The sequence below is a fragment of the Conger conger genome, chromosome 3 (genome assembly GCF_963514075.1).
Source record: "Conger conger chromosome 3, fConCon1.1, whole genome shotgun sequence".
Classification (NCBI taxonomy): domain Eukaryota; kingdom Metazoa; phylum Chordata; class Actinopteri; order Anguilliformes; family Congridae; genus Conger; species Conger conger.
Genome location: NC_083762.1, coordinates 53,021,113 through 53,048,339, shown reverse-complemented (window position 1 = coordinate 53,048,339; position 27,227 = coordinate 53,021,113). Strand labels below are relative to the sequence as shown.

At 43.5% G+C, this 27,227-nt stretch overlaps 1 protein-coding gene across 2 annotated transcripts in view; it reads right to left on the bottom strand.

Moving 5' to 3' along the window:
• Positions 1 to 27,227, bottom strand: part of slc9a7 (solute carrier family 9 member 7) — a 58,304-nt gene that overhangs the window by 13,105 nt on the left and 17,972 nt on the right. The window contains exons 2-13 of one of the 2 annotated variants that reach the window (XM_061234588.1): positions 26,039 to 26,241; positions 24,172 to 24,249; positions 20,577 to 20,653; positions 19,741 to 19,853; positions 17,804 to 17,909; positions 16,691 to 16,832; positions 16,058 to 16,163; positions 15,290 to 15,378; positions 13,329 to 13,442; positions 11,837 to 11,948; positions 10,935 to 11,088; positions 4,058 to 4,117 (exon numbers count right to left, since the gene is read on the bottom strand). In XM_061234588.1, the coding sequence (XP_061090572.1) occupies positions 4,058 to 4,117; positions 10,935 to 11,088; positions 11,837 to 11,948; positions 13,329 to 13,442; positions 15,290 to 15,378; positions 16,058 to 16,163; positions 16,691 to 16,832; positions 17,804 to 17,909; positions 19,741 to 19,853; positions 20,577 to 20,653; positions 24,172 to 24,249; positions 26,039 to 26,241 (1,354 nt within the window). The remainder of the gene's footprint in view (positions 1 to 4,057; positions 4,118 to 10,934; positions 11,089 to 11,836; positions 11,949 to 13,328; positions 13,443 to 15,289; positions 15,379 to 16,057; positions 16,164 to 16,690; positions 16,833 to 17,803; positions 17,910 to 19,740; positions 19,854 to 20,576; positions 20,654 to 24,171; positions 24,250 to 26,038; positions 26,242 to 27,227) is intronic. The other variant, XM_061234589.1, reaches the window with a different exon arrangement.

The window sequence follows — 27,227 nt, the reverse complement described above, 5'->3', positions numbered from 1 at the left end:
ATGAGTGCATGAGAAAGTACCAGGTGCTAACTTTGATGCTTAACAGTCATTCAGTCAGTGACTCTAGAGAGCCTAGGTACAAAGTCAGGTCGGGTGAAAACATATAAATCTATGCATCATCTATAATTACAGACATTCACAATGCTGTGTTCTAAAACACAGCATTATACCCTGTAACTAAACCCCCTCCTCCGTCACATGAAAGGTCAGTATCGACATGATGGCAAAAAGGTGAAACCACCAAGAGTGTTTTCACAAGCATGCTAAAAATGACACAGAATGGACAACTATTTTTATTCTCAAGAATACGAACTAGCTGAGAGCAGGCAGCTTTGTGAAGCTAAACGAACAATACAGGAAATCCTTAAGAATGGTAAATATCAGGCCTGAAACGAGGTCATGTGATGGGGAAGCCAAGGTCCAACACTGATTTAGGATGAGACATGAAATGCACTTGTAGGTGTGTGTGTTTATAGAATTTGAGGTATGCTGAGGATCACTACCCTGCAGAATGTAAAGCTATATGTTATGTGTGAAATCTTATTATTATTTAGTCTGCAATGCAGAATGCCCAGCCGTGCTCAGGCTGCAGCACTAATCGCAGCCATCACTGACATTCGTGATACGTGCACACAGGCCTGCACTCTCTACCAGAGCACATGATGTCAGTCGCTGCTGGTCATCACGCTAGCTCACACTTTGAGCTCACACGGACATGAGTTGCACACTTTGTATGCAGCTCACCAAATGAACTTTCGGGAACACATTTGCCAGATTCACACTGAATTGGGCAGTCCACAGACCAAATTATCTGAAGGATCTTGAAAGGTTCTGTATAGACGAACGGTAAGAGATGTCCCCACTCTCAAAAAACTATAGAGGATATAGTTCTGTTATCCTTGCAAAGGGATGGTGTACACAGTACTGAATACAGGGGGGTAAATAATTGAGAAACCCGTAATTTTGGGAATGAATATTACTTGATGACAAATCTTTTTCTTGGACAAATTGTACAACTGTACTAGTTTAAAAGAATATATTTCCCATTATAGCCCATTAACTAAATTATTGATTTCATAAAGCCTTCTTTGCATATCTTTATCAAGGGTGGCACCACACACACACACACACGTGCGCCAGCACACGCAGGCATACACACTGTCATGCATGAGAGCTCCTCGTCTCAGGTTTCCACATTTGTGGTCATCATTCAATAATTAACCCTTCAAAACAGAACTTGCATTAAAAATCCACTGCCTGCACCAAATGTACTCTTGGAACAAGAGCAGTGTAGCAAGCTCTGTACAGTAAATTCATCAGTCAGTCGGTTTTCTTCAGTTAAGTATTGACTTTCAAGCCAAAACACACTGAGCGATAGGACAACCCAAGCGTAAAAACTGAAGCACTTTTTAAACCAGTCAAGCGTAACAGGGTAAAGAAGCAAAAAGCAGAGGAGCATTAAGAACATCTCAAAGTCACTGAGTAGAATGTTCTTCACTCTGCCTCATTACTCATAGATAAGCCCATCTTCTGTAGTAAGCAGCACAGCAAGCAGGAAAAAGATGGTGGTGACCCTGGTATATAGTATAGCCATTATCCACCAATTATCATCTTTGTTGATCAACTGAGTTGTTACCAACATACTCTGTGATTGGTAGAGATAACGGTTGTGCCCCACACGTCTTTTACATGAGTGCAAGCAACAGTCTTACTGCCTTTGAAGCTTACGGAGACATTTTGCAAGAATTCACACCATTTTGTTAAGTGCAATTGTGGTTACTTGTGTTTACTTTCGTCATGATGCATACCAAGTCCATCTTAATTCACATTCACAAGCATTAAATAAAATAGTTTTACAATTCTCTCATGCTCTGCAAAAATGGATTTCCTGGCTACAGATAACAGGAAGATGTTTCTGTGGTCAAACAAGGCACAAATATAAATTTGTGGCCGAAAACCGTCACTTGTGCTGGGAGCCTGACAAAGAACTTCAGCCATTAAGCACCATTCCACCCGTCAAGCATGGTAGTGAAAGCATCTTGTACTCCGGATAACTCACTCTCATCAGCAGAACTAGGAAGTGTGTCAGGACTGAGGGGAAAATGGTGACGTGAGCACTATTGAATCCTATAGGGAAACCTGCTTTAGCCGAGAATATAAAAGTGGGTCACAGGCTCAAATAGATTTTAGGAGGAAAATTACTGCTATGATCGCTGGAATGCCACATTTTATTTTATATTATTTATTTTAGATTTGTTTAAGATTTTTCCCCATTTTCTCCAAATTTTGATGGCCAATTGTACCCATGTATATTGAGGAAACACTGCTACAACCCTGCCCCCTGATGGCCGGAAAGAGATTGACACGCCTTCTTCAAGCCGCATCGAGTCCCGGACCATGATTCCGGGGTAAAGTGGGGCGCCCGTATGCAGTGAGCATCCCTGCCAATTCTCTACCACCATCCTCCCCCCGCTCCCTCATGATCAATTAAGGAATTTCCCTCAACCTGAAGCAAATAAAGGATGAGCATAGTTGGTGCTTCCATCACCCAGTATGCAAAGAGTTACTTCAGGCAGTCACTCTCAAACCTCCAAACCTCCCCTACTTTCCAATATATGTAAATGTGGAAGACTTGACTATTTTTTCCTACCCAAAACACCAATACTGTGAACATTCATTTTTATCAAAAAGCAATGACTCATCATGAATGATTCTATATCATTAAAAAGTCAGCTTATGTGTTCTCAAGAGACAAAAAAAGGCCTTTTTTGAGTGAAAGGATTTTTATTCAAGTAAATTAACCACAGCTCAGTGTTCCAGGAACTAGCCATGATTCATTTCATAAAAGCCTCTTAATTTAACACAGAAACCCATTAGTCTCAAAATGAGCTCTCTGAAAAAACAGCTTGTACTGCTAAGTTGAGGGTCTATAGCTTCACTCAGTAACGGTCGAAGCAAATGGTGAGGGGTTTGCAAGGTTTTATGACCTCCCCGGTTCCTCCAGAAAAGGCCCCCCTATAAGCCAACCCCACAGAGAAGCCAAAGCGGAAGGCGTGGGGGCCATGGAGAAGGGAAAGGCCACCCAATAAGTCAGAGAGAGCGAACCAAACAAAGACAGACGTGCGGCAAGCCGTGAGAAAGAAAGTTCTGGAGAAGGGAAAAGCAGCGTTTAAGATTACACAATTTAAAAACAAAAAAACCCAATTAAGTCCAAGATTGCTCCCCAAGCTGGTGCCGGCGTTTTAAGGAGAGAGGAAAGTGCCATCCTGATAAGATTTGTTCACACTGAGCTTTGTTTGGATGTCGATATGCGCACAGCACGTGTTTTCCCCTGCCCTGGTGTAATGTGGCACCATGTGGCTAACCTGTTTAATAAAGAGAGCACAGCCTGGATATTTCTAACGCTTACACACAAGCATGAAATCCACAGGCTCCCGTCAATGAGAGCTTTCACTTGTGCAGCCATCTCGCCTCCCTGCCAGCTGTTTGGCTCGTTTAAGAACACCTGGTATGGTGCCCTAGTTCCTCAACTTATCAGTGGGACAAAATGGCTGAACCACAGTTATACAGATGCTTTTTTTCAGAGACCCCTGACTGCTGAGTGCAATGTCTGTACGTCTTTCCTTCATAATAAAAGCCACAGACGAATCGCAAAGGATGAGTGAATCCTTACAGGCTGAATTTCCCTGTCAGTTCTGCCAAATCCTACTCTCTTGAGAGCCGGTGATGTAAAATTGTAAAATGCGTCAATTCTGATTACATCCATCACCGAGAATGCAATTGTGTTTATGAAAAGTAAGCCTTTGGCAGTTTTCTGCACACTTCTTCTTAATTAAGAGCTAGTGAGGCCCCTCCTCTGTCTGCTCCCTCCCCCCCGAAACAGAGCCTTCTCTACAGGAGCAATGGTGAAAATAATCTTATCAGGAAAGCACATTCTTAGAAAACACCGCCCCCCACAGTGCGCAGTCCACTGACAGTCCCCCCCCCCCCAACATCCTTCCTCCCCTTGTACGCCATCGCCGTAGGCAGCAGAAGCAATGGTGTCCCAAAATATCACCTTGCATACTGCCACATTCTAATCAGCTGCTCCTCCTCTGAGTCCATGCTCTCCCCAACTCTGGTACAATGAAAAAAGGCACCTTCAATGGTCACATCTGGGGTTAGGATGTCTGGGTCACATCCTCCATACACGGTATAGGTTAGGTTAGCATCCGAACAGGTCAGTTATGTATACAAACCAAGTGGATTAAACTGGAGGAAAAAAAACAGGACCAGGTGGTGAGAGATGTACAACAAAGACATTTCATGAAAGATGGACAACAAATTGTCACATTATAGTGCAGACTAGCTTTCACTGCACATTTGACTGAGATCAAGGTGTTAAAGCATGACAACCAAGGTGAACACACAACCTAATTATGTTTTTGTAATTCTACATGCTTGAGGCAATCCTCAACAATATTCCTTATAGTGTCATCTGGAGTGAGTCTGTTTCTTTCCATTATTTTAATTGACAGTACAGTCTCCAATATCCAAAAACATACATTTACAATAAACTTTGGTTAGATTTGATCATATAAACCAACAGACAAAAACAGACAAACATATTTTCTTCCATGGAAGAGGGGTCAAAAGAAAGAATATGTGAAAATAATTAGCAATGTTTTGATTTGACTCCTAAGAGAGCATGGCAATAAATGTGGGGCCAACGGAAGAATGCAGAGCTGGTTCAACAACAGAAACGTCAGGATGCCAAAAGCCTGAGCCACGCACAGCGTTCAAGCTGCAGCACTCTGAAGGGGTCCCTCCGGTAAGGCAGCTGTTAGACATTAACGCGCTCGAGCTTCAACACTTGGACGGTCACAGCAGAGATTGCGGAGTGCAACGGTGCGTGGGCGACAAATGTTCTGGGCCAACCCGCCGCCTGTTAGCACAGTCAGTACCGGATGGTGAGCTGTCAGTGGAATGGGTCCCCGCTTCGAATGTGCTGAAGTACACTCAAAGGTCCTATATTGGACACATTTCCAGTCTTGCATTTTAGGTCCTGATATCCAAAAGAAGACGTTTGTGTGGTTTCAAGTGCCAAAAACAATCACTATCCAGGTTTACATGTCCATTCTCCAGTGCCTCTCATGAGCTTTACCAAGAACAGGCTGTTTTAGTGACTGAATCCAACAAACTGAACGCCAACTGTGCCAAGCGCTTGGATTTTTTTCGGCGACAAGGGGGCTGTGCTGAAGTAAACAAGCATATCTTTGTGATGTCATCACTTCACGGAACTCCAAACGGCTTGTTTAAATGAATAATTTTTCTGTTGTGTTGACTTATTTGGGGACTGTGCCTTTTGAAACTTTCAGTCTTTTTTATAACACCTTCAACTCCCCTCTTGCACATGGCTTCATTTCTGGAGATTAGCAGTGGGTGCTAAAGGGGGATATTACAGGGGTTTCTGGTTCAACACCACAGGAAAAACTGCAATGAACAGCTGATGGCACAGGCAAAGCTGTACATGGAGAGCCAGTGCGAGATTCGCAGCCCATCGTTTTGGGGTACGTCTTTGCATGTTCATCAGTACGTGGTTCTATGAATCCAAACACTGGGCCTCAATCCCAATCCAAAACCAGCCTTGGAAACTCAAGGTATTCTGGTCCGTAAGTGCACGGTAAACCGGTCACATATCTCACAAGAGTGACGGTACTGTAGATAAGAAAGGAACTTAGCAGTACAGTGCATAATACAAGCTCATACAGGCTTTACAAAGGTTAAAGGTCTCAAATGGCTCTTTTTGCTGGAGGTTATAATAACCTGAGTGCCTGTGCTTCTCCCTGCCCACCACCACTGCGAAAGCTTATTATTCTAATTTTAATTACAGGGTTCCATCTCAGAACTGCAGGGTTCCATCTGCAGCCTTAAGATATTCAGCTTTCGAATGTTCAAATCCCGCATGCTGTAGCACGATTCTGAAATCGCACGGATGTATGGTTTAACATGCCTTGAAAAGGTCACTAATTGTACAGAGAAAGGACACTACACTATAACTAATCAGCAGGGAGTATTCTTATAATAAATGCATTCATAGCAAGAGGTCATTACATTTTAGATGGTGAGTAAAACTCTGAAATTGCTCTCAGTGCTAATTTCAAAAGCATGTTGATCAGTTGTTGGATACAAACACAGTGTGTCCCAGTGCTCAGAGGCAGTGTGATTCTGAACTGGCACATACAGAGCAACACTGGGGAAGCAGCAGCCAAGCTGTGCAGTAATCACGGGGACTTAGCGCCGGAGATTAGCATTAGCCCCAGCGAGTGATCCCTTTTTTCTGTGTGTACTGCACCAACCCTCTCTCTGAGGCTACAGTTTCCAGCAGATGTTCTGTGGAAGAGACATTTAGCAGGCACAGGGGATCCATGTTTATTCACCAAAACCCTCTAGTCTAAACAGAGCATGTGGAACCGCTCCATGGAGGAGCCTGAGCCCAGCAGCTCACAGCACTACGGCATTCTGAGAAAACAACTGTTCTTTATCTATGCACATTTGTATGCATGCATGTGTGTATGTGGGGATGTATGCATGTATGTACAGTATGTATGTATATACGCATGCATGTATGGATCTATGCATGCAAAAATGCTTACAAGTACCTATCCTTATGGAAACTGAATTTACTGAATGTGTACTGAAGATCAAATAAGATTTTAAAAAATCTAAACACATGGACAAAAAGATGGAATTATTTCCACTTTGATATTAAATATGAAATGCATTAATTGTTATGTTCTAAAAAAATGCACGTTCATAAGTACAAGTACAAATATAAGTATACGTACAAATGCCTGTATGTTTATGCAATTACTGCATTTATCCATTTATTTCTGGGAAAAACTATTTCCCTTTCGCTAGTTCACATATATACCATGTGACCAGCCCCAGTGGGCTTCAGAATGATTAATTCAAACATGCATAAAGTAGTGCACTTTATTAACGATTCAATGGAATCAATCAAGTCTATTTTTCTAATAAAAAATGTATTTCCGCAAAAAACAGGTTCCAGTTATTGGCACCTCCAGTTTAATACTTTGTGCAAACACCCCTGGCAAAGATGATAGTCATGAGACTTTTCCCATAATTTGTGTCAAGATTAGGGACACATTTGGAGGGATTTCTAACTATTCCTCCCAGTAGAACTTTTCAGATGCATTGATATCCTTGGGATATCAGTTCAGACCATGGTTTTTCATGGGATTTAAGTCTGGGGACTGAGAAGGCCATTGCAGAACATGGTTTTAACATTGTTTGTAGTTCACCATTTCTGTGTGGATTTTGATGTATGCTTGGAGTCATTGTCCTGCTGGACAATTTACCTACGACCAAGACTTAGCTTTTCAGCAGAGGCAACCAGACCTAGTACTTTGTTGAATTCATTGTGCCCCTGGACCACTGGTAGCAAAACATCTCCAAAACATCATTTGTTCTCCTTGCTTCTCCTCGTGTGAATTCCATTTTGATGGCAAACATGTCAATAGTTTGTATGGTGAAAATATTCCATTTTGTTCTCATCTGACCATAGCACTCTCTTCCAGTCATAATTCCAATGAGGTTTGGCAAACTCAAGATGTTTGGTTTTGTTTATTGTGCTCACTTAGGGCTGTCTTCGTGCCACCCTTCCAAAGAGTTTGCTGGTACGGAGGTGCCATTTTAAGTTTATTTATTTATTTATTTAGATTTGGTGACCCAGAGACACAACCAATCTCTGCAATTCTTAAACTGCGACCCTTGGATTACTTATGCCCTCCCTCACTATCTTCCTTACTGTCCATGGGGATAATATGCACTTGGATCGTCTTCCTGGCAAGTTTGCAGCCACTCCATATGTTTTATGCCTCTTTATTATTGCCCGTACGGTGTTAAGTGGTATGTTTTTGTACCCGTTACCTGACTCGTGATGGTCAATTACCATCTGTGTCTTTTAAATTTAAAGTTATTTTATTTTATTTTTTTAGATCATCATCCATGTTATTTATTATATGGAGCCTTTTTTAGGCTCTATTTAATTTAAAAAAAATTATTTAATAAATTCTGGAGCCCACTGTATAATATACATATACACTCACTGGGCACTTTATTCGGAATATTAGACCTATTTTTTTTTTTTACTTCTACTGCTGTAGCCCATCCACTTAAGAGTTATGATGTGTTGTGTTCAGAGATGCTCGTCTGCATACCATTGTTATAATGTGTAGTTATTTGCGTTACAGTCAGCTTCCTGTCAGCTTTGACCAGTCTGACCATTCTGCTCTGACATCTCTCAAAAACAGGCGTTTTTGTTTGCAGAACTGCTGCTCACTGGATTTATTTTTGTTTTTTTGCACCATTCTTTGCAAGTTCTAGAGACTAGTTCCTGATCAGCAGTTTCTGAGATAGTCAAACCACCATGTCTGCCACCAACAATCATTCCATGGTCAGTCACTTAGATCACATTTTTTCCTCCATTCTGATGGTTGATTAACTGAAGCTCCTGACCCATATCTACATGATTGTATGCATTACACTGCTGCCACACAATTGGCTGATTAGATAATCGCATGAATAAGTAGGTGTAATAAAGTAAAAAAAATTAAATGTAAAAGTGCTTGGTGAGTGTATATGCATGGCAAATATAAAGAGCAAAAGCCCTTTTCTCACTAAAGAGTGTAAAGGTTGTCAGTACTGCACCACAGATCCAGCCCCCTTCTCTTCCTCTCAGGGGACCTTCTTTGACCACTTCTGAGAGATTGCCATTAAAGATCAGCCTCCGTCATTCTTTTTGGCAGGCTCTCGACCACAGCTCAAGAAAGGCATTGTTCCCTGTCGGAGAAGACTTTGGACGGACATTAAACAAACGCCCAAGCACGGACCGTCAGCCGTGCTGGAAACCCTGCTGGAAAATTTAGGAGGACTACACAATATGGAAATTCTCTGTGGATATCAATATCGGGTATTTGTCTGGCCAATGCTTATGCAAATAACAGGTTTCAGTATACAAGTTGCAACCACATTTCCATATTTACAGAAAAAGCGATATGGTAAAATGGTAAATGGTTGGCATTTTTATAGCGCCTTTATCCAAAGCACTGTACAATTGATGCTTCTCATTCACCCATTCATACACACATTCACACACCAATGGCCATTGGCTGCCATGCAAGGCACCGACCAGCTCATCAGGAGAATTTGGGGGTTAGGTCTTGCTCAGGGACACTTCGACACAGCCCAGGCGGGGGATCGAATCGGCAACCCTCCCACTGCCAGACGACTGCTCTTACTGCCTGAGCCATGTCGCCCGTATATATCAAGTTATATGAAAGGTAAACATATTTTCTTACAAAGTCTAGAGAGCAACAGACTCAAGTGAATTGCAATAAAAAGTTTGCTTTTTTAAATGAAAATGGAAATCTTGTAAGCTCATTGGGAGGCGGGGGAAGTTATTTTGTTATTTAAATTTCTTGGTATGTACTGGTGTTCATGATCATGCCTAGAATATATATATTTATTTTTTTAAGAAAGACCAAAATGCATGGGATCTATTCCTAGATCACCTGTCATTTCACCACCAGGCTATTTACTTTGATTAACTGCATATATAAGTGCACATATCATATAATTAAATATTAAGTGTTTATACAGTTTAAAGCATTTTTAATCCTGAAAAAACTGGTTTAAGCAGGTGGTTTTAATGTTGTGGCTGGTCGGGGTAAAGGAGAAATTTAAAAAAATAATTAGGATTTGTATTTATTGCTCAAGCAATAGCCAAGTGTCCGGTTGGGCCACATAGCGCAAAGATGGAGCCAATTCCTGAACTCACTCACTTCATCTCTGCACACAACACCTCTGACGCCGCTTGCTCCAACACACAACCCCCAAAAGCGATTTCTTATTTCACTGGCAAGAAAATTCTGGAACACACAGCAGCTGCTTGACCACTCCCCTCAGTGTCTTGGTTACTTTCAGAGCCAGCACCATTTCAACAAACGCACCAGTAGATTACTTTGGGCCAGGTGGCCCAGCTTGACCTTACTGTGACCCGAGGTCACTCAGCAGTGCACACGTGGGCATTAGTGTGGCATTAAAACCCGGCTCTTTAGTGGCGGAGGGGAGAGGCAGCTGCCAAAGATTCCATCCTTATAAGTAATCTTCTTTATTTTGGAAAACTGTGGCTCCTGCTTAAACGGGCCCTGCCCCCCGCCCAGCAGAGCAAAGGCCGAGTCAGTCTGGAGTTACATTGGATACGTTGCGAAGCTCGCTTCCTTTTGGCGCCCACGCTAGTGGCTTATAGCGGTGTTGTGGGCGCTATATGTAAGATAGTAGACTGCCAGGCTTAGGTCCTGCAATGTGAATGGTCCGCTTCTGGTTTCATCCAGTTTCAGGCCGGGTAAAGCGGTGCATTTGAGACGTGCATGTCAGCTCTGTTGTCAAAACCTTCGCAATCACAAGCTGCCAGTGCTTTCCTTTTCAGAGCTCTCCTGTTTTCTCATTAAATATCCCTCCCACTGCTGTCTCCCCAGATTACAGCAGCTTCGGTGAGAGGAGTACAGGAACGCTTGGGAGGTGGACAACTGCTCCACCTCCTGGACAATACTAGCAAGTGCTTGATGATTAAATGATGCAAAACCCAGACACCTCTCGGTCCTGAGAGATAGATGGACAGGAAGATGTATAGAGACAGAGAAGGGGGGAAAAGAGTGGGAGAGAGCTACAGAGAGATAAAGACAGTGATAGAAAGAAAGATACGGTTCCAGAGAGAGAGCTAGGGTGAGCTAGAGACAGTGATAGAGATACAGAAAGAGTTACAGAGAGGGTGAGAGCTAAAGAGAGAGAGATAGAGAAAGACACAGTGATAGAGAGATAGAAAGAAAGATGGATAGGGACAGACACAGATACTGGGAATTGCTTCTCACCTGATGTGTAGCCAGGAGAGCATGGGCGTGGTGCCCCCACCGAACACCCAGACGGTGAAGAAGACGATGAGGAGTGTGGTGGTGAACATCATCTGCCGGGCGTATGTGGCCGTGTCCCTGATAGCCAGAGCGAACGCCATGGCCCCACGTAGACCTGCGATCGGAAAAATATCGGCATAACATCAATACATATGTTCCATTCCTAGAAGAACTGCTCAGACAGCACAGTCTGAAGACTCACCTTTTCACACTGTACCTTGACTTCTCTGCGGGAGTACCCTCTGTAGGAGTATCCATTGCTACAGAGTCTAGTCCAGTTGTAGTTGCATCGTATTTATATTGTTTTTGCATTTGTATTTCCTGGTATTGTAGTTAGTCCTAATTCCTTACTGACATAGCTTATTTGCCATGTGTACTGGAAATCATTTTCATGGCTGTACAATTTTTCCGTAGCTTATCAGACCTGTTCTAATGACGTTGATATGGACTTGCTCATAACTTGCTTAGGATAAAAGCTTCTGCTGAATGAAATGTAATGTAATCATATAATGTAATGAAAAAATGAAAAAACATTCTGGATTTAGAATGCCATCATCCTTACCATACTCAAGTTAATCAGACTTGTTGAATTTCACAGAATTTCAAATAACTTCAACAGACTGGACTGAAAGGGAACTGAGCCCAACTCTGACCAGTTCACATTCTTGTGGTAACAAGGGAGCCATTTGACACTGGAGGTACCTGGCTGACCAGACTGGATCAACCCAGGCTGTAATTCTCATAACTGCAAAGTGTTAGGAGGCGTCAAAACACCCGGTGTCAATTTGCACACCTGTGTCCTGTCAAGTATCAGTTGGTTGCTGGTTTGTGATAAGATAAAATTAGGATGCAAACATCAGTACCTGCAAACATCATCATATGCTGGAAGTTTCCGCTTATCTTGTGGCGGCGGCCCAGGTTCAGGATGAAAGAGAGGGGGTAGATGTTGCAGGCCCTCCCGATGAAAATGGCAATCTGTCCAACAGGCGGTTGAGGAATACAATTTTCTTTTCGTTAAAAAGATTTCCTGCTGACCAGACATGGGTCAATGCTTCACTGGGCTGGTCAGTGTGTATTGGAACCTATGAAATACCCTCAAAAAGCGCAAACTCTGCCTTCTGGGCCTATTGGCAGACTGAATTGCATCAGGCAAAGTATTTGAATATGCAAGGAATAAGCAATAGACCCAGGTCTAATGCCAACTTGCCCAGTTGTCCTGTATTCCGGCAAGGGGCTTGTTCACATGAGGTCATTTGAGTGAAATGCAACAGTGCACTTCCTGAAGAGACGGCAGTAACATGCATTATTCACCACGGCAGGGCTATGGTGGCTAACTCTCGCAAACGCACAAAATCCAGGTCCGGAAAGCAAAAGTCCTCCCCAGTATTTTGTCTTCAGCCAGGAGGTAGAATTAATCTGTGAAATCAGCTGGCTGAGTTCATGGGTGGAAGAAACTCATGGCAGGACTTTTACTTTCTGACCCATGGACTTTCCACCCCTGGGGGCAGAGCACAAAAGGGAAAGATAGCGCGAGGAGCTACAGTGTGCGAGTGTCTCTATTCTCATCAGTATGTGAGCAGGCAGAGTTAACAGAGCAGCTCTGACAAAGCACAGAGACTGCGGCTCAAATCCCACATTTACACATCCCTGCATTTATGAGGTGAAAGTAACATTCTTCCTGTCTCACAATCTCAGAATTACAGGGTTCTTACCAACACCTTTTCACCAAAAATGAGTTCTTACTATGTCACTTTGTTGTGTCTTTTTTGGTATACAATGGGTGAAATGCCTAAAAAAACATTTTAAATATGTTTAAACTTAACAATAGGTACCATACAAAACAATGTTATACGAGAGTTGAACAGTAGAACAGGGGATGGGAGAGTGAGTTTTCATGAACCCAGTAATGAATGCAGATAAAATTAAGTGGCAATCGCTGGCTTGTTGAAAAAAAAAAAAAAAAATCAAGGGCAAAACTCAATGACTGGTTCAAATCAGCTTTGGTTTCACCTTGACTGGTCATTAGCTGGTCAACCAGCTAAACCATGTAGAGCAGGGAGCTGGTCTGAACTGGTCATCCAGCTAAACCATGTAGAGCCGGGAGCTAGTCTGAACTGGTCAACCAGCTAAACCATGTAGAGCTGGGAGCTAGTCTGAACTGGTCAACCAGCTAAACCATGTAGAGCTGGGAGCTAGTCTGAACTGGTCAACCAGCTACCAGCTGTTTTAAAGCTTGAGCTGTTTTTTTCAGCAGTGAAGCCTGTCATCAGCCGGGGTGGGGGGTCATAGAGGCAGACCCCCACAGACCCCCCCCCCCAGCAGTATGGTCTTGGTTCCAGCCGTGGGGAAGGATACAAAAGCCCCGATGATGAAGATGGGGCTGAAGATGTGGCTCTGGAAGGTGAAGAGAGCCAGGCCCATGTAGGAAAATATGAAGTTCTCCGCCAGGAAGTGCAACGCTTCAAAGAGCTGGAGGATGAAGCAAACACACACACATTCACAAATACACATACACACACACACACACACACACACACACGAATACACACACACACACACACACACTCAATATTTATAAGGCTTTTATTTCTTTTTTATATTTTTCCAAGTATGACCCCACATTGTGATATTACAAAATGAATCCCTTTAAATCTCACTTGTCACTCTTCTTCAGTTTCTCAGTGAATTATTCATTATTCATGTCTTCCAACCTTCACAAAGCTCAAAATAATTGGCATCTCTGCCTCCCCTGAAGACGTGCAATGCAACGGACACTATTTGGAAACAGGACTTTCCCAATTCAGTAACCACAATCCCCAGCCACGTGATAATGACATATTGTTATTATTATTATTATTATTATTATAACTGTGCACTTTAAGCTAACTGAAAAGATTAATAAAGCTGAGAACAACATCCAGTCATGGTCATGTAAAATGGAGTACATTGATGGAAATAAGGTCATTTCTGTCACACTGGTAACCTAGAAAATTTCATGTACACTAAACTCATCTCCACATGTGGTCTGAACGGGACCACAGGGTAAGTATGAAAGGCCAGATAAGGCATTAAAATTAAAATAGGCATGCCATGCTTAAGCATACACTGGTGCAATTACAAAATGTGAATATGCAAAATCAACTAATTAACCAAACCATTTGAAAAGGCTTATTTAAAACAAAAACATTGGATTTCACGAGTTGCACTATAAAACAATAGCTGTCCTGTATGACTACTGGGCCTCCCTTAGCTGGTTTTATTACAATTTCGCGTTCAAGCGTAAGTTCCTTCAAGGCCCCACGTTGATTCACAGACGTGTTATTGTAAAAGTGGTTACGAGTTTTTTTTTTGTTTTTTTTCCACACACAGCACAGAGTCGGTAAGCGTTCTGTACAGAAATTTCTGTAAGCGTCTTTCTTTCGTCTCGCTCCATACCACCCTGGTACTTTAGCCGCCAGTCAGGACCGCACCAGATGTACTGTAGCCAGCAAATATTTTTTACCCGGTAATATTTACGCGGTTGCGCAATAAAAGTTAACGACGCAGAACGAGGCAGCTGAGACATTGTTGCTGCTAGCAAAAATTCTTATCCCCTTTTTCACCCACTTTGGATTGCCCTGCTGTATTCTGCCGCAAACTCCATTATCAATCTGAGAAAGAGCAGGCAGGCATCTTATCGCACTGCAGTCCACAAGGACTCTGAAAAAGAAACTGTGGGCAAAGACCAAAATTAACGAAGACCTTTTGCAATGATTAGTCCCATCACTCATTGGGTGATGATTGTTATTTGTTTTGCACCAATCATTGGTGGCGTTATTTGTTTTGCGTGTGCTAAAAGGTTTTTCACATGCTAATAATCGTAGCAAATCAGTCTATGTGCTGCTCAACAGGCTGAACACAAGGCAGAATTGACCAGCAGGGGTCACTAGTGGGTAATGAGACACGCTCATCACTAATCCGTTTAATTGTGGCCGGGGGTTGCAGCGGGGGTGGTGGGCTCGACTCTATACCAGCATGCAATGAGAAAGAGCCAGGAATACACCCTGGACAGGGGAACAAATCCATTGCAGGGCCCACACACCATTCACTCATACATTAGTATCTACAGAAATGTGGAGTTTTCAACTACCCTAGTGCATGTATTTGGACTGAGAAGAAACTATAGTAGAAACCTGACAAACCCATTCAAGTATTGTACAATGATTTTAAATGTAAAGTACATATATGATTATATTATTCATAAATTTAACACGTTTACAATGTATTGCAGCGTTTTCAGTTTTTCTGAATGTTGGGGCAGGGCCTGGTTTCCTCACCTGTTTGGTACGTTTGGTGGACTCCTCTGAGAGGTTGTTATAGGTGTAATGGGCCTGGGTGATCCCACAGAACAGCACGGCCACCACACCTGAGAGACGGACACAGGTACACACACAGAAACAGTGAGAGAGCCGGCACTGTGACATCACCACTGCATGCAGCGGGAGAGGAACCGTGGCAACCCTTACAGTCAGTCTCTGCCCAGCTTTTTTAACCCCTTATGGGCACACAGATGCGACCTGCACATTACATCTCCCTTAACAGACGGATGTGACCTGCACGCTAGATCTCCCTGAACAGACAGATGTGACCTGCAACTGCCTTAACAGACGGATGCAAATCCAGTGTTGTATTTGATCATATGGCCGTTTTTCAAGAAACATGACTGTTGAAATGTGACATTGAGTACCACAATTGTTTATTGTGAAGCATAAAATGACAAACAAGAACCAAAAAATTAACAAAAGCATTTGATTGAAAATATGTAATCCCGAAACGAACTTTTTAACTGGATAATCTAAATGTTTGTTATCTGTATGTAACCATCATGTTTATTTGTTTTATGATGCCTCTTGGCCAGGTCTCTCTTGTAAAATAGATCAATGAGACATTGACCCCACTTCTTGCTCATCTCAGCTGCATCAGGCAAGAGCAATCAAACGCAGAAAAGTATTTAAATCCAAAAGAAGTACGTACTTGATCCAGGTCTGACTCACTCACACACTCAGCCGACCAGCCCCCCCCCCCCAGTTTTGTCTCTTACTGACCAGTAAAGCCACAGGCCTCAGCCAGTAGGAAGGTGCTCCAGGACATGAGGAAGAAGAGGGCTGTTTCCAGGAGAGGGAAGCAGTGGAGCTTGGTGAACTTGGTCACGTGAATGCTGTATTAAGGAGACTTCAACATTTAATTTCACTTTTCTGGACATTTTCTACCTCTACGTTTCCCCTATATTTTAGAAACTCAATTGTAGGTCTATGCGACCACAAATACTTCCTTCATCAATTCAAAAGGGGGCAGACAAAACCCCCAAAATCCTGTTAAGTCAAGCTGCTTGTTCTTTATGCTGCCACAAGAGGTTTGTAAACAGACATAGACAGCCTGCAGAGGGGCCGCTGTTGTGCAATGAAGAACAAACCCTGCCAGCCAAAACCCTAATTTCGTCAATGAACCCATAGTCCAGGGGTCCTGCAGACCCGTAGGCACTAGGACCGTAGCCTCTACACTTTGCATTGCAGTGCTCAATCTTTTCTTAAAATTAATGTGAATGATCAGTCCAGAAGAACAATGTCGGACAATGCCTCCATCTGAGCTAATACTTCTGTATTACACTGTGACTTTGGGAGAACAGAAAACATATAGTGGTATTTTGAGATAGTCAATGTTGGGTTTGAAAAGGATATGAGGGCAGTGACCACACCGGTGACTGCACCCATAGCAAAGGACCCACTGAAGATTCCCAGGAAGATGCCCACCGATTTGAAGAAGGCAGCGGCATCAAAGGTGTGGGTGTTGGCTCCACTCGGCTGGTAAGCCACAATGGAGCTGTTGATGAAACAGGAATAACATTTAACACCAGCCATCTCCAAACACAGAATGTTACTATGACAAACTGACAGACACAGCTCAGTGTCCATGTTAAACATATGTAAAAGCCACCTGGAAATTTCCAGTAAAAATTAAAAATGATAAAAGCTGCGTTTTGGCTGCCTGGCCAGCAGGGGGAGCTATGGTGATACACACTGCAGCATAGCACTGCAATGATCTCAAAGCTGTTCTCACACAACAGTGCAGTATTTCAGATATGCAGACATATAGAACCTGGAATTGTCTTGTGAAAAGGGGAAAAACCCTTAAGGCCCGGACACACCAAACCGACGGTCGGCCGCGGAGCGCCGGCAAAGATCGCCTCGCGTCGATACGCGGCGTTAATGTTGGCTGTGCCGAACACACCGCAACGACGGTCCGCCGACGGCCGAGTTGCACGTACGTTCTGCGCCTGCGTGAGAGGTAATAACTCTCCACACCAGGAGAGTTGGAAACCGGAAGACCGGGGAATGCGTTTGCATTGCGTTGGACCTAGAAGCAGCCATTGTCTCGCTCACAACAAAGTTTGCAGCAATTTCCTTGTTCTCTCGCTATTTAGTAATACTAATCGAAAATTATGTCTGGTAGTGATAGTAACTTGTCTGTGTCCTCTTGACTTCCTTGTTTGCTTGCTTTCGTCGCTTCCGTTTCTCTTCTCGTGCACTGATTCGCTAGCTGGACAGCCAATCAGAGAGCTCTCTCTCATCGACGGCTCCGAGCCCTCCAAAACACGCCGACGGAGTGTCGGCGTCCGGGACACACCGGAAAGACTCGGCCGACAGGGCGCCACCGACGTCCGTCGGTTAGGTGTGTCCGGGCCTTTAGTAAATATTCTCTCAGTAAAAGAAAAAAAAAAAAAAAGGCTCCAATGGTCCACAGATTTACAGGAAGAATCTTCAATGACGACTCCAAGGCGGACAGCTACTTACGAGGACAGCACTATGGCAACAGCATCGTTCATGACGCTTTCCCCAAACAGCAGGGCGTACAGGTCCACATCTGCATGGAGCTCGTTGAAGATAGCTAGCACTGTAACTGAAATTTCAGAAATACATTAAGTTGACACAAACACATCACACACACACACACACACAATCTTCAAGTGTGTGCACACATGCATCTTGGTAACCACTCCACCCCATTCCAGAACCGGCAACTCCAGCTATTTGCATTCAGCCAGTCCTGATGTGATTTAGAACGATTAGAACATTTAGCAGACATTTTGGTGGCTATGAACTCTAGCATCACACAGGCCAGAGGGAGACAGCCTCCCCCCACCAACCCCCCTACCCACCCAAAGTCTGGTTCCCCCCATGGTTTCTTACTATTCATTCTATCTCGGGAGCTTTTTGTTGCAACAGCAGCAATAAAATAAATAATATGTAGTAATTAAAAGCATGAGAGGTTGGTACATTAACTGCATTGGACACATGGGAACTGAAGCAACTGCTTTAGAGCAGATTTAGTGCACTCCAGCCGATCAGAGCAGGGCTGCTCAACTCAGTTCGTGGAGATCTACCATCCGGTGAGTTGTCATTTAAACCGTAATTTGGCACACCTCATTCTACTGACTAGCAACTCGATGAGATCTCCAGCTGCTGAATGAGGTGCGCTTTGAGAATTTACCTTCACACCAAATGTGGCCTCCATGCACGGTGATGCATTGGAACCCCAAGTTGTCCATTTTATGGGCAGTACTGTTGGTGGGTTCAGTCAGATAGAGGGTTCCATTGGATCAATACGAACAATGGAACTTAACCAACCACTGCTTAACACTGTGAGCACCTGATTGGGTAGATGCACTGTGTTCGTTGGTTTCGGCAATATGGCGAGCCATTGATAAACTACTTCTTATTCCTCCTAAATTGAAAACATTTGAGGTGAGAACTAAGTAATGCAATTCCTGAATCTTTTTTTTTTTTTTCAGATTTTTCAATTTTTCTCCCAATTTGGTAGCCAATTGTACCTCGTCTGATTCAATTGGAGGTAGTCGTATTAGATGTACCGCCCGTACCCCGTCCCTCAGCGGCCCGAATGAGAGCGACACGCCTTCTTCAAGCCGTCTCGTCTCGTGCCCTTTGCCGTGATTCCGAGGCGCCCGAGGTGCTTATTGTGCGGCGATCTAATAACCCTGCCAAGTCCCTCCCTCTGGAGCAGCGAGCCAATTATTGCTGCCCCACGTGAGCCGGCCAAACTTGGCTTTTGGCAGGACTGAGAATCGAACCCCGGTCCCCGGTGTGCAACTGCAGCAAACTGCAGCAATTCCTGAATCTTGATTCAGGTTTGATCTGCAATGCCTCATTTGAAAGTTTGACCTGAGTTTTTTTGTGAGCCAGGTGAGCTGTGCTGGATGCAACTAATTTGCATATAATAACTGAGGAGATTATTCTATGCAAATACAGAACCGTCAAACGTACCACAGCACTGCCTCCATTGCACCCCGGAAGCCACTCCATAAAAAATTAATGGCATGCATTGTATACCAAAGGTGCGGAGGTACCTTTAGGGCTGGAGTGAAAACCTACAGGATGGTAGAACTCCAGGAAAAGGGCGAGGCAGCCCTGTTAGAGGAATCCTCTTTTTCTTTTTCCTCCACTCCGTTCCCAGGGAGTACCTCATTCCCCAGAGAATGACAGCTAATGCAAAGGACACTCCGCTGTATGGTTTTTCCGACATTCCCCACTGGGAAAATGTGCTACGAATGGGGGGGGGAACACTCCAAGCACCAGCAGCGAGCAGCCAGAAGTGAAAACACAGACCGGCACCCCAGACACAGCTGCGCCTTGTTGGCGTGCCGCAGGCTTGGCCAAAGCCAACCCGTCACCTGGGTGAAGAGAAACAGGGTCATGTGACAGAGGCTCGGTACCTGGGTCAGTGGCGGAGATGACCGCTCCGAAGAAGAGGCAGTCGGTGTAGTAGAACTTGCCGGATAACTGCCCAACGGCCTGCATCAGCTTGACCACACCGTACATCAGGTTGCTGAGGGGAAGGCCAGACAGCGCTTACGATTCTACCTCTGTCCTCTAACATCACATTAAAGTTATTTAGTTGACGCTTTTATCCAAAAGCGACTTACAGTTGATTAGCCTAAGCAGGGGACAATCCCCACTGGAGCAATGAGGGGGTTAAGGGCCCAACAGCTGCATTGATCTTATTGTGGGGCTTGAACCACCAGCCTTTTTCCTGTCAAGGCCACATTGCGTCAGAAATAGCTATTGAATGCCATAGAGAATAAACATCCAATATTCAGTATTCCCAGGACTTGCTTCCAGTCAGATCAAGCAATCGGTTTATTTTTTGTAATGTGCAAATTGGAAAATGATTCCTTTGTGAAAGGGTTACAGGTTTTCTTTGACTTGATTATAGACTGACAGGTGAATTATGGACAGCTGGTCACAGAATCTTAAATATTTGAAGAAAATGTAATTTCAAAGTCATACAGATTATGTAAAGAAGCTGAAGGGAGAAATGAGCAGACATGTCCTTCTCAACTTGCAATCAATTATGTTTTTTTTTTTTTTTTTTAGCAAATATTGGACATTGGATAAGAATGTGAAAAAAATATGTACATTTGCCAAGTGGACACACATTTCCGATTTCTTGATAAAACCAAAAAGCTTCTAGCTTTGAGTAGGCATGCGCAACAATTCGAGAACAGTTGAGTTTTAGTGTGATTATCATTTGGCTCAGGGATCTACTCACCCGATAACAAAACAGGAAATTGCTGTCCCAATGAAAGCATATGTCAAAATGGAACCCAGATTCCTAAAGAAATGCCTCTGGAAGTGAAGAACAAGACAATTACGTTAAAATGAAACCTGGTGACAAGACAAGACATACCGTCATGGTAACTTTAGCTATGCATTGGGTTTAAGACTGTAAGATCATTTAGTACAGCCAAAGTGCCAAAAGTGCAGAGTGTAAATTTATACTGCATAAATAAAAATGCCCGAGAATGTACTCTCTCTACAATGTGTGACTTATTTCTTAGCCTATCCACTTAGAGGATTGACATGTTGTGTGTTCAGAGACATTCTTCAGCATACCACTGTTGTAATGTGAGGTTATTTATGTTACCGTCAGCTTTTCTTTTTCGCACCATTCTGGGTAAACTCTAGAGACTGTTGCGCGTGAAAGTCCCAGGAGATTAGTAGTTACAGAAACACTAAACTAGCCAGTCTGGCACCAACAATCAAGCCACAGTTGAAATCACTGATCATTTGTTTTTCCCCATTCTGATGGTTGATGTGAACATTAACTGAAGCTCCTGACCTGCATCTGCATGATTTTATGCATTGCCCTGCTGCCACACGATTTGCTGATTAGACAGTCGCATTAATAAGTCGGTAAACAGATGTTCCTAATAAAGTGCTCAGTGAGTGTATACGTACACACGCACACGCGCACGCGCACAAACGCACGAGCATGCACGCGCACGGACACACACGCACACACACATTCTAAGACCATGAGATGTACCTGGATTTAATTAAATGAGATGGCATAATTTTAACAGAGAACAGAGGGTTGTAGACAGTACACCTTGGCCTTGAGCTGCAGCTGGAAACAGGCAGCATGGTTTGAGGGGGGGGGGCTGGGAGAGCAGGGGGCCCAGGCCAGAGTAGGGGCTCAGCATAGATTGGGGCAGGGGCGGGGGTGGGTGTGGGGGAGGACAGGCAACCACAAAACAACACACGTCTGTGGGTGGACGGGTGGGGGCACGGGGCTGCCAAGCCAATGAAATGCAACGCCTCCGGCACAGGCAAGCTTTCAGCTGCATTTCCAAACACATGCCAGCTTCTTGAAAGGAGCAAAGCTCAGAAATAAACACACAGTCCTTGAAAAACATAAGCCTCAGCCACCAGGTCCTTCATTTTCTGTTTACCTTTCAAACGATGCCTTACCCCGACCAACTGGCACAGGGAAATAATATTTGCCTTTGATAACATCAGACTTTACCTACATGCCAAACCTGTAAGACCTGGGTGCACACCACCTTTATCCCATATGGGCATTTCTGGAATTGTTTTGGGGGGAGGGTGGGGGGTATTCACTGCAAGCCACTACTCTAACACAGAGCAATCTGTAAATAAAAGAATTTCGAGCAGCGAGGATTTTTCACTGGCATTCTTCCTCCCGCCTACAAAACATTTTCATTGGAACGTCTCCAACAATGCCGGTTAGGAGCGTGGCCGGAGTGGTGGAAAACAATGCAGCTTTATCAAACAGGGCAGACAAGGTTTCCTCCAGTTCCTCCAGCGTGGGCCTCTGAGCTGATTCAGCTACTCCGATCCCTGGCAAAAACCCCCTGAGGAACTGAGGCAGCACATTTCGGCTGCTCGCGACCGCGTGTCTCGTCACCTCCGAAGCCGAACGGATGCGCCGAGCTGAACTGAAGAGACGCTACGCTGACAGATTACAAGAAGAAAATGACACCTGCAAAACAGCAGTTTTATAAACTGCTTATATGTTCAGTTATGACATTTAACCCACTCCCAACAAAAAAGAAAAAGAAAAAAGTTCAATAACATTTTCTGACTGGAAGACGCCTGATACCACGTGGACTGGAACTTTCCAGAATCTCAAGAGGCGTGTCATATCCCTCTCAGTCCCTGAGACTCATGGCCATTACAGACTGATCTACGAGCCGCCAGTGGAAGATTACAGCTTACAACAGCAATCTCCATTGGCTCTGTGATGTAGTGTAATGTGCTGTTCTGATAACACCAGGGGTCCACTAAAGCGGTTTAATATCTGCTTTACTGGAGGCAGGAGGAGGACGGGTGATTACAAAACAGAGACGCTTTTCATATTCAACATAACATTGATTAGGGAACTGGGGCTGTAATGCGGAGGTCGCCAGTTTGATTCCCCGATGCGGCACTACCATTGTACTCTAGTGCAAAGGTACTTAAGTTTAACTGCTTCTGATAATATCCCGCAGACTTGGGTCAAATACGTCATTATTTTGGACTCAAATACTTTTCTACACTTTACTGAGCTTGTCTGGTTGGCTCAACTGCACCAGGCAAGATCAGTCGAGCACAGAATAGTATTTGAACCCAAAACAATTACACATTTGACCAAGGCCTGATATCCAGTTGTATAAATTGACTGCATGCACAAAGAAAAGTCCATCGAAACTGTGTAAGTCACTCTGGAAAAGAGTATACAAAATACCTAATATGTAAAAATGTAAAACACACAACTGAAGGACTGTTCGTCAAGGCATGCTTTGGAAAATGAATGAATAAAACAAGACCTCTCATCCCACAACCTGCAAATGTGCGGCTTTCAAAAACACTTGAGGGTGAACACACCGCAAGTGCTCTTCAAAACAAGCATGCCATCAAGATGTCAGGCTAACCCAAGCGATGAACTGAGAGACACCTGGTCTGAACTTCCTCCCTTGAGAAAAGATTATTTTCAGAACACGATTAGTGTTCTGACCGTCCAGCCAATCAGTACATTTCCTCTGTTCACCACAGACCAATCAGAACGTTCCCCCTGGCAGTGGCCATGGCAGCTGCGGTTAGCTGATGCATGGGCTCAGGTTTCTGAAAGAAGCACCACCAATGCAATCAACAGCTCGGAGGATAGAAAGGACTGTGCAGTTACACGTAGCACCTACAATGACACTTTCCCACGCTTGCTGGCTGACTCAGAGTAGCTACAAGGACATGCACTCAGGGACCACTTTATTAGGTAGACCTGCACACCAGCTCATTAATGCAAATACCTAATCAGCCAATCATGTGGCAGCAACCTGATGCATAAAAGCATGCAGGCATGGTCAAGAGGTTCACTTGTTGTTCAGACCAAACATCAGAATGGGGAAGAAATGTGATCCAAGTTCCACACTGTGACTTCCACCGTGGAATGATTGTTGGACACTGGTGATCTCCTGCGAATAGTCTCCAGAGTTTGCAGAGAATGGTGCAAATAAAATAAATAAAAACATCCAGCGAGAGGCAGTTCTGTGGCTGAAATGGCTTACTAATGAGAGAGGTCAGAGGAGAATGGCTAGACTGGTTGAAGCTCACTGGAAGGAGACAGTAGCTCAAATAACCATACGTTACAACAGTGGTATGCAGAAGAGCATCTCTGAACACACAACACATCAAACCTCCAAGGGGATAGGCTCCAGCAGCAGAAAACCAATAAGTCTAAAAATTAAGTCTAATAAAGACCAATTAGTATACAAATCACACAAATCTATTTCCCAGGGCCCAAGATTTAAGAATTGAATTTAGCCTTTTGAGTGAGTTGCTGTGTGCACACACCTCAATCATCTTACCTTTTTAAGGCTATATCCAGCATGAAAAATTATTGGAGGTAGCAAAATATTGAAGAACACCTCTGGATCGAAAGTGACCTGTAAAATAAAGGGAAGTTAACATTAACACTAATAACTGGACAACAATAATCAAAAGCAAACAAACATGGTGATGGTTGATGGCATATTGATCAAAGTGACAGTTTACTTTTTGGGTTTTTGGATATTTATTTCAGTCCAAAAACCAGGCCCAGGCAGTTTTTGGGAGCAATAAAAAATATTTAGGCATGACATCTCTACCAGCTTAACAATGGCAGGCACAGGGGAATTGGCCAGTTTGTGGTCTAAAGCAAAACAATGTACTTCAAGTACCTCCAAAGCAGCTTGTATATATGTTTTGTTTCCAGAGGCAATACATCAACAGATTAATATTACAGCCAAACACCCAGAAAGTGAAGTCTTTAAGGTTCCACAAATAAGCTTTAAATGAACCATAACTACCATTGATTTATGCCAGTGTAACATTTTTGCCTGTTATGAATAGCTGTCTTGCCGTGCCACTGTTAAACACTATTAACCCTTTAATTAATAGTGTTTAACAGAGGCAAAGCAAGGCATTGGCAAATAATTAATTAGTTACATGCTCACAGAACATGGACTAACACTATAAAATTCTGTAATCAATTTTACAGTACCTGTCACATAGCCATTTGTGAGGGGTGAGTGATGTTCACTTTAGGAAAGCCATTGCCATAAATGCTATTTTTAAAATGTTCACTTAAACAGAAACTGAATAAACCTCATCATTTACTGAGGCCTCCTGCTCTCAGTTCAAAACTGAAATGTCTTGCCTCAATCCCTCAATGAGGTGCTACACACTTCCTAAACAAAAAACAAAATGTCTTCCGCATAGATATATGGCTATATTTATTTCACCACTTCCTGTTTGCAAACTACAGGGTTATGGCTCACAGTGGTGGTTTTCTTTTTAATAAGTGAAATGTGAGGCGTGAAGAGCCAAAAACAGACTGCGTACGCAGGAGAAACACCACTCAATATAAAGCCATCAGATTTATGAGGTGGCAGAGTAGAGTAGTTAAAGAGCTGGGTTTGTAATTCAGACAGAGGGTTCAAAGCCCAGGTGGAGCACCAGTAGTCAGTAAATGTCAAGCTTTATTTGTGTACTGAGGATAAGGGTGACCACAAAAAAAATAATACTACTATAAAATAAATACCACATTCCACCAATTCCCTCACATGCACAGGGTTTACGAATGGCCAGAGCACAAAAGAGAAACTGTGAGCACTCAACCAAGTTTCTTGAGATTTCAACATGTACAATGTTCTCTTTCTTTAAATAACAGAGAAAAGAGGGAACGGAAATTCAAGGCATATTATTGAATCCACTTTAAAGGCAGCCCTGTCTGCCCTTATTCTCTATGTCTGGATACAGGAATTTTGAAGATGTTTAGCACAAGGTCACCTCAACTCCTACTGCTCATCAGTTCTCACAAGTGACCAGTGATAGGAAAGATATTTTGACTTCCCACCCTATATAAAAAAAAACTTTAAAAAAAACTGTGCCACCAGTGGTGGGGGGTGGGGGCATTTTGGGTAGTGATCTGACAGTCATAATGAAGGACAGGGATCCAGTCCTGGGATGCCAGTCTCCACTGGTTTTGAGGATTTTCTGCTTTATTTCACACCATTACATCAGCCACGACCCATACCCCTTGCTTCTGATGCCTAAAGTGGCTCCAGAATAAAAAGTTCTTAAGCTAGACTGAATATTTGGTTGCCCCATTCATCAACAAATTCAATTTGCTCATTTGCTCAGACAGTGTCACTCACACTCTCACGGTGACTGTCTTGTTCTCTGAGGGCGTACCTTGCGTAGCATGTCATTCTGCTCCACGTTGTGGATCTCGCGGGAGTTGATTTCACCCTTGAGCGTGTACTCGAAGAACTTTCCGCTGACGTTGAGCAGCAGCGTGCTAACAGGCCCCGTCTTCAGGGTGCAGCTCGGTGGGGTCTTGTTGTGGTAGCTGGTGGAGGATATGCCGTAGCGGAAGATCACTCCTACCAGCAATCCTGGGGAGGAAGGGGGTGCGGGGGGAGGGCGAACAGAGAGAGAACAGCAATGGCAACTTTTAGAACTTTGTAGAAATTTTGAGAACGTTTAAAAAATAAAAATAAAACATTTATGCTTTCCCCAATTTGGAACACGCACTTGAATTCAAGTGATGGTTGTTGCTGCAGCTTCCGCTATCAATTCAGGAAAGAGCAGACAGGCATGTACTCTCTTCCAAAACAAGTGAGGTCAAAACAAGGTTCTTTCCAAACTGTCCACAAACTGAGCTCGCACAGGCAAGAGTTTAACCAAAATGATTAACCAAAACCTTCAGCACATGCAAAACCTTTTAGCACACGCAAAACCAACAACATTACCAATGATTGGCGCAAAACAAATAACTTTGTCAGGTTATTGGATTGTGCATGTGCTAAAAGGTTTTGTACGTGTGAATGGCCCTTTAGGTGCAGTTTGAGAAGGCAGTAGGTACCCGACTGACCAGCAGGGGCTGCTGGTGAACGATATCAGGCAGAAGTCAGGGATGACTGACCTCCTGGGTGTCAATACTCACAAAAAATGGATCCTCCTTTCCACCGCTCATCAAGCAGAGAAAAGGAGGATATATATTTAGTATTGGGAGGCTGGTTCATCTACTTTAAAACAATGAAGGTTACAAACACAGGCACATAAAAAATCACAAAGGAAATGGATGAAAGAAAATACCAAACCGCAGCAAAATTCCAAAAAGACCAGTGATGAAAAGTAGAATGCCAGAACAAGGTGCTGGAGTAAAAAGTAAAAGGCCTATTAGCCCCAGAAAGCAAATTGTCAATGTCAATTGGGCTTGCTCAACATTGGCCAATTATTTAGTTCAACCACAACCAGCTTCATCTTCTCTGGAGAATCTGGACAATCCACCTCTGATTAAATTTCTGTGGTGTCATGAGATTGAAAATTCCCGAAATTACAGGAAAATTACTGGAAATTACAGACAATTACTGAGTTA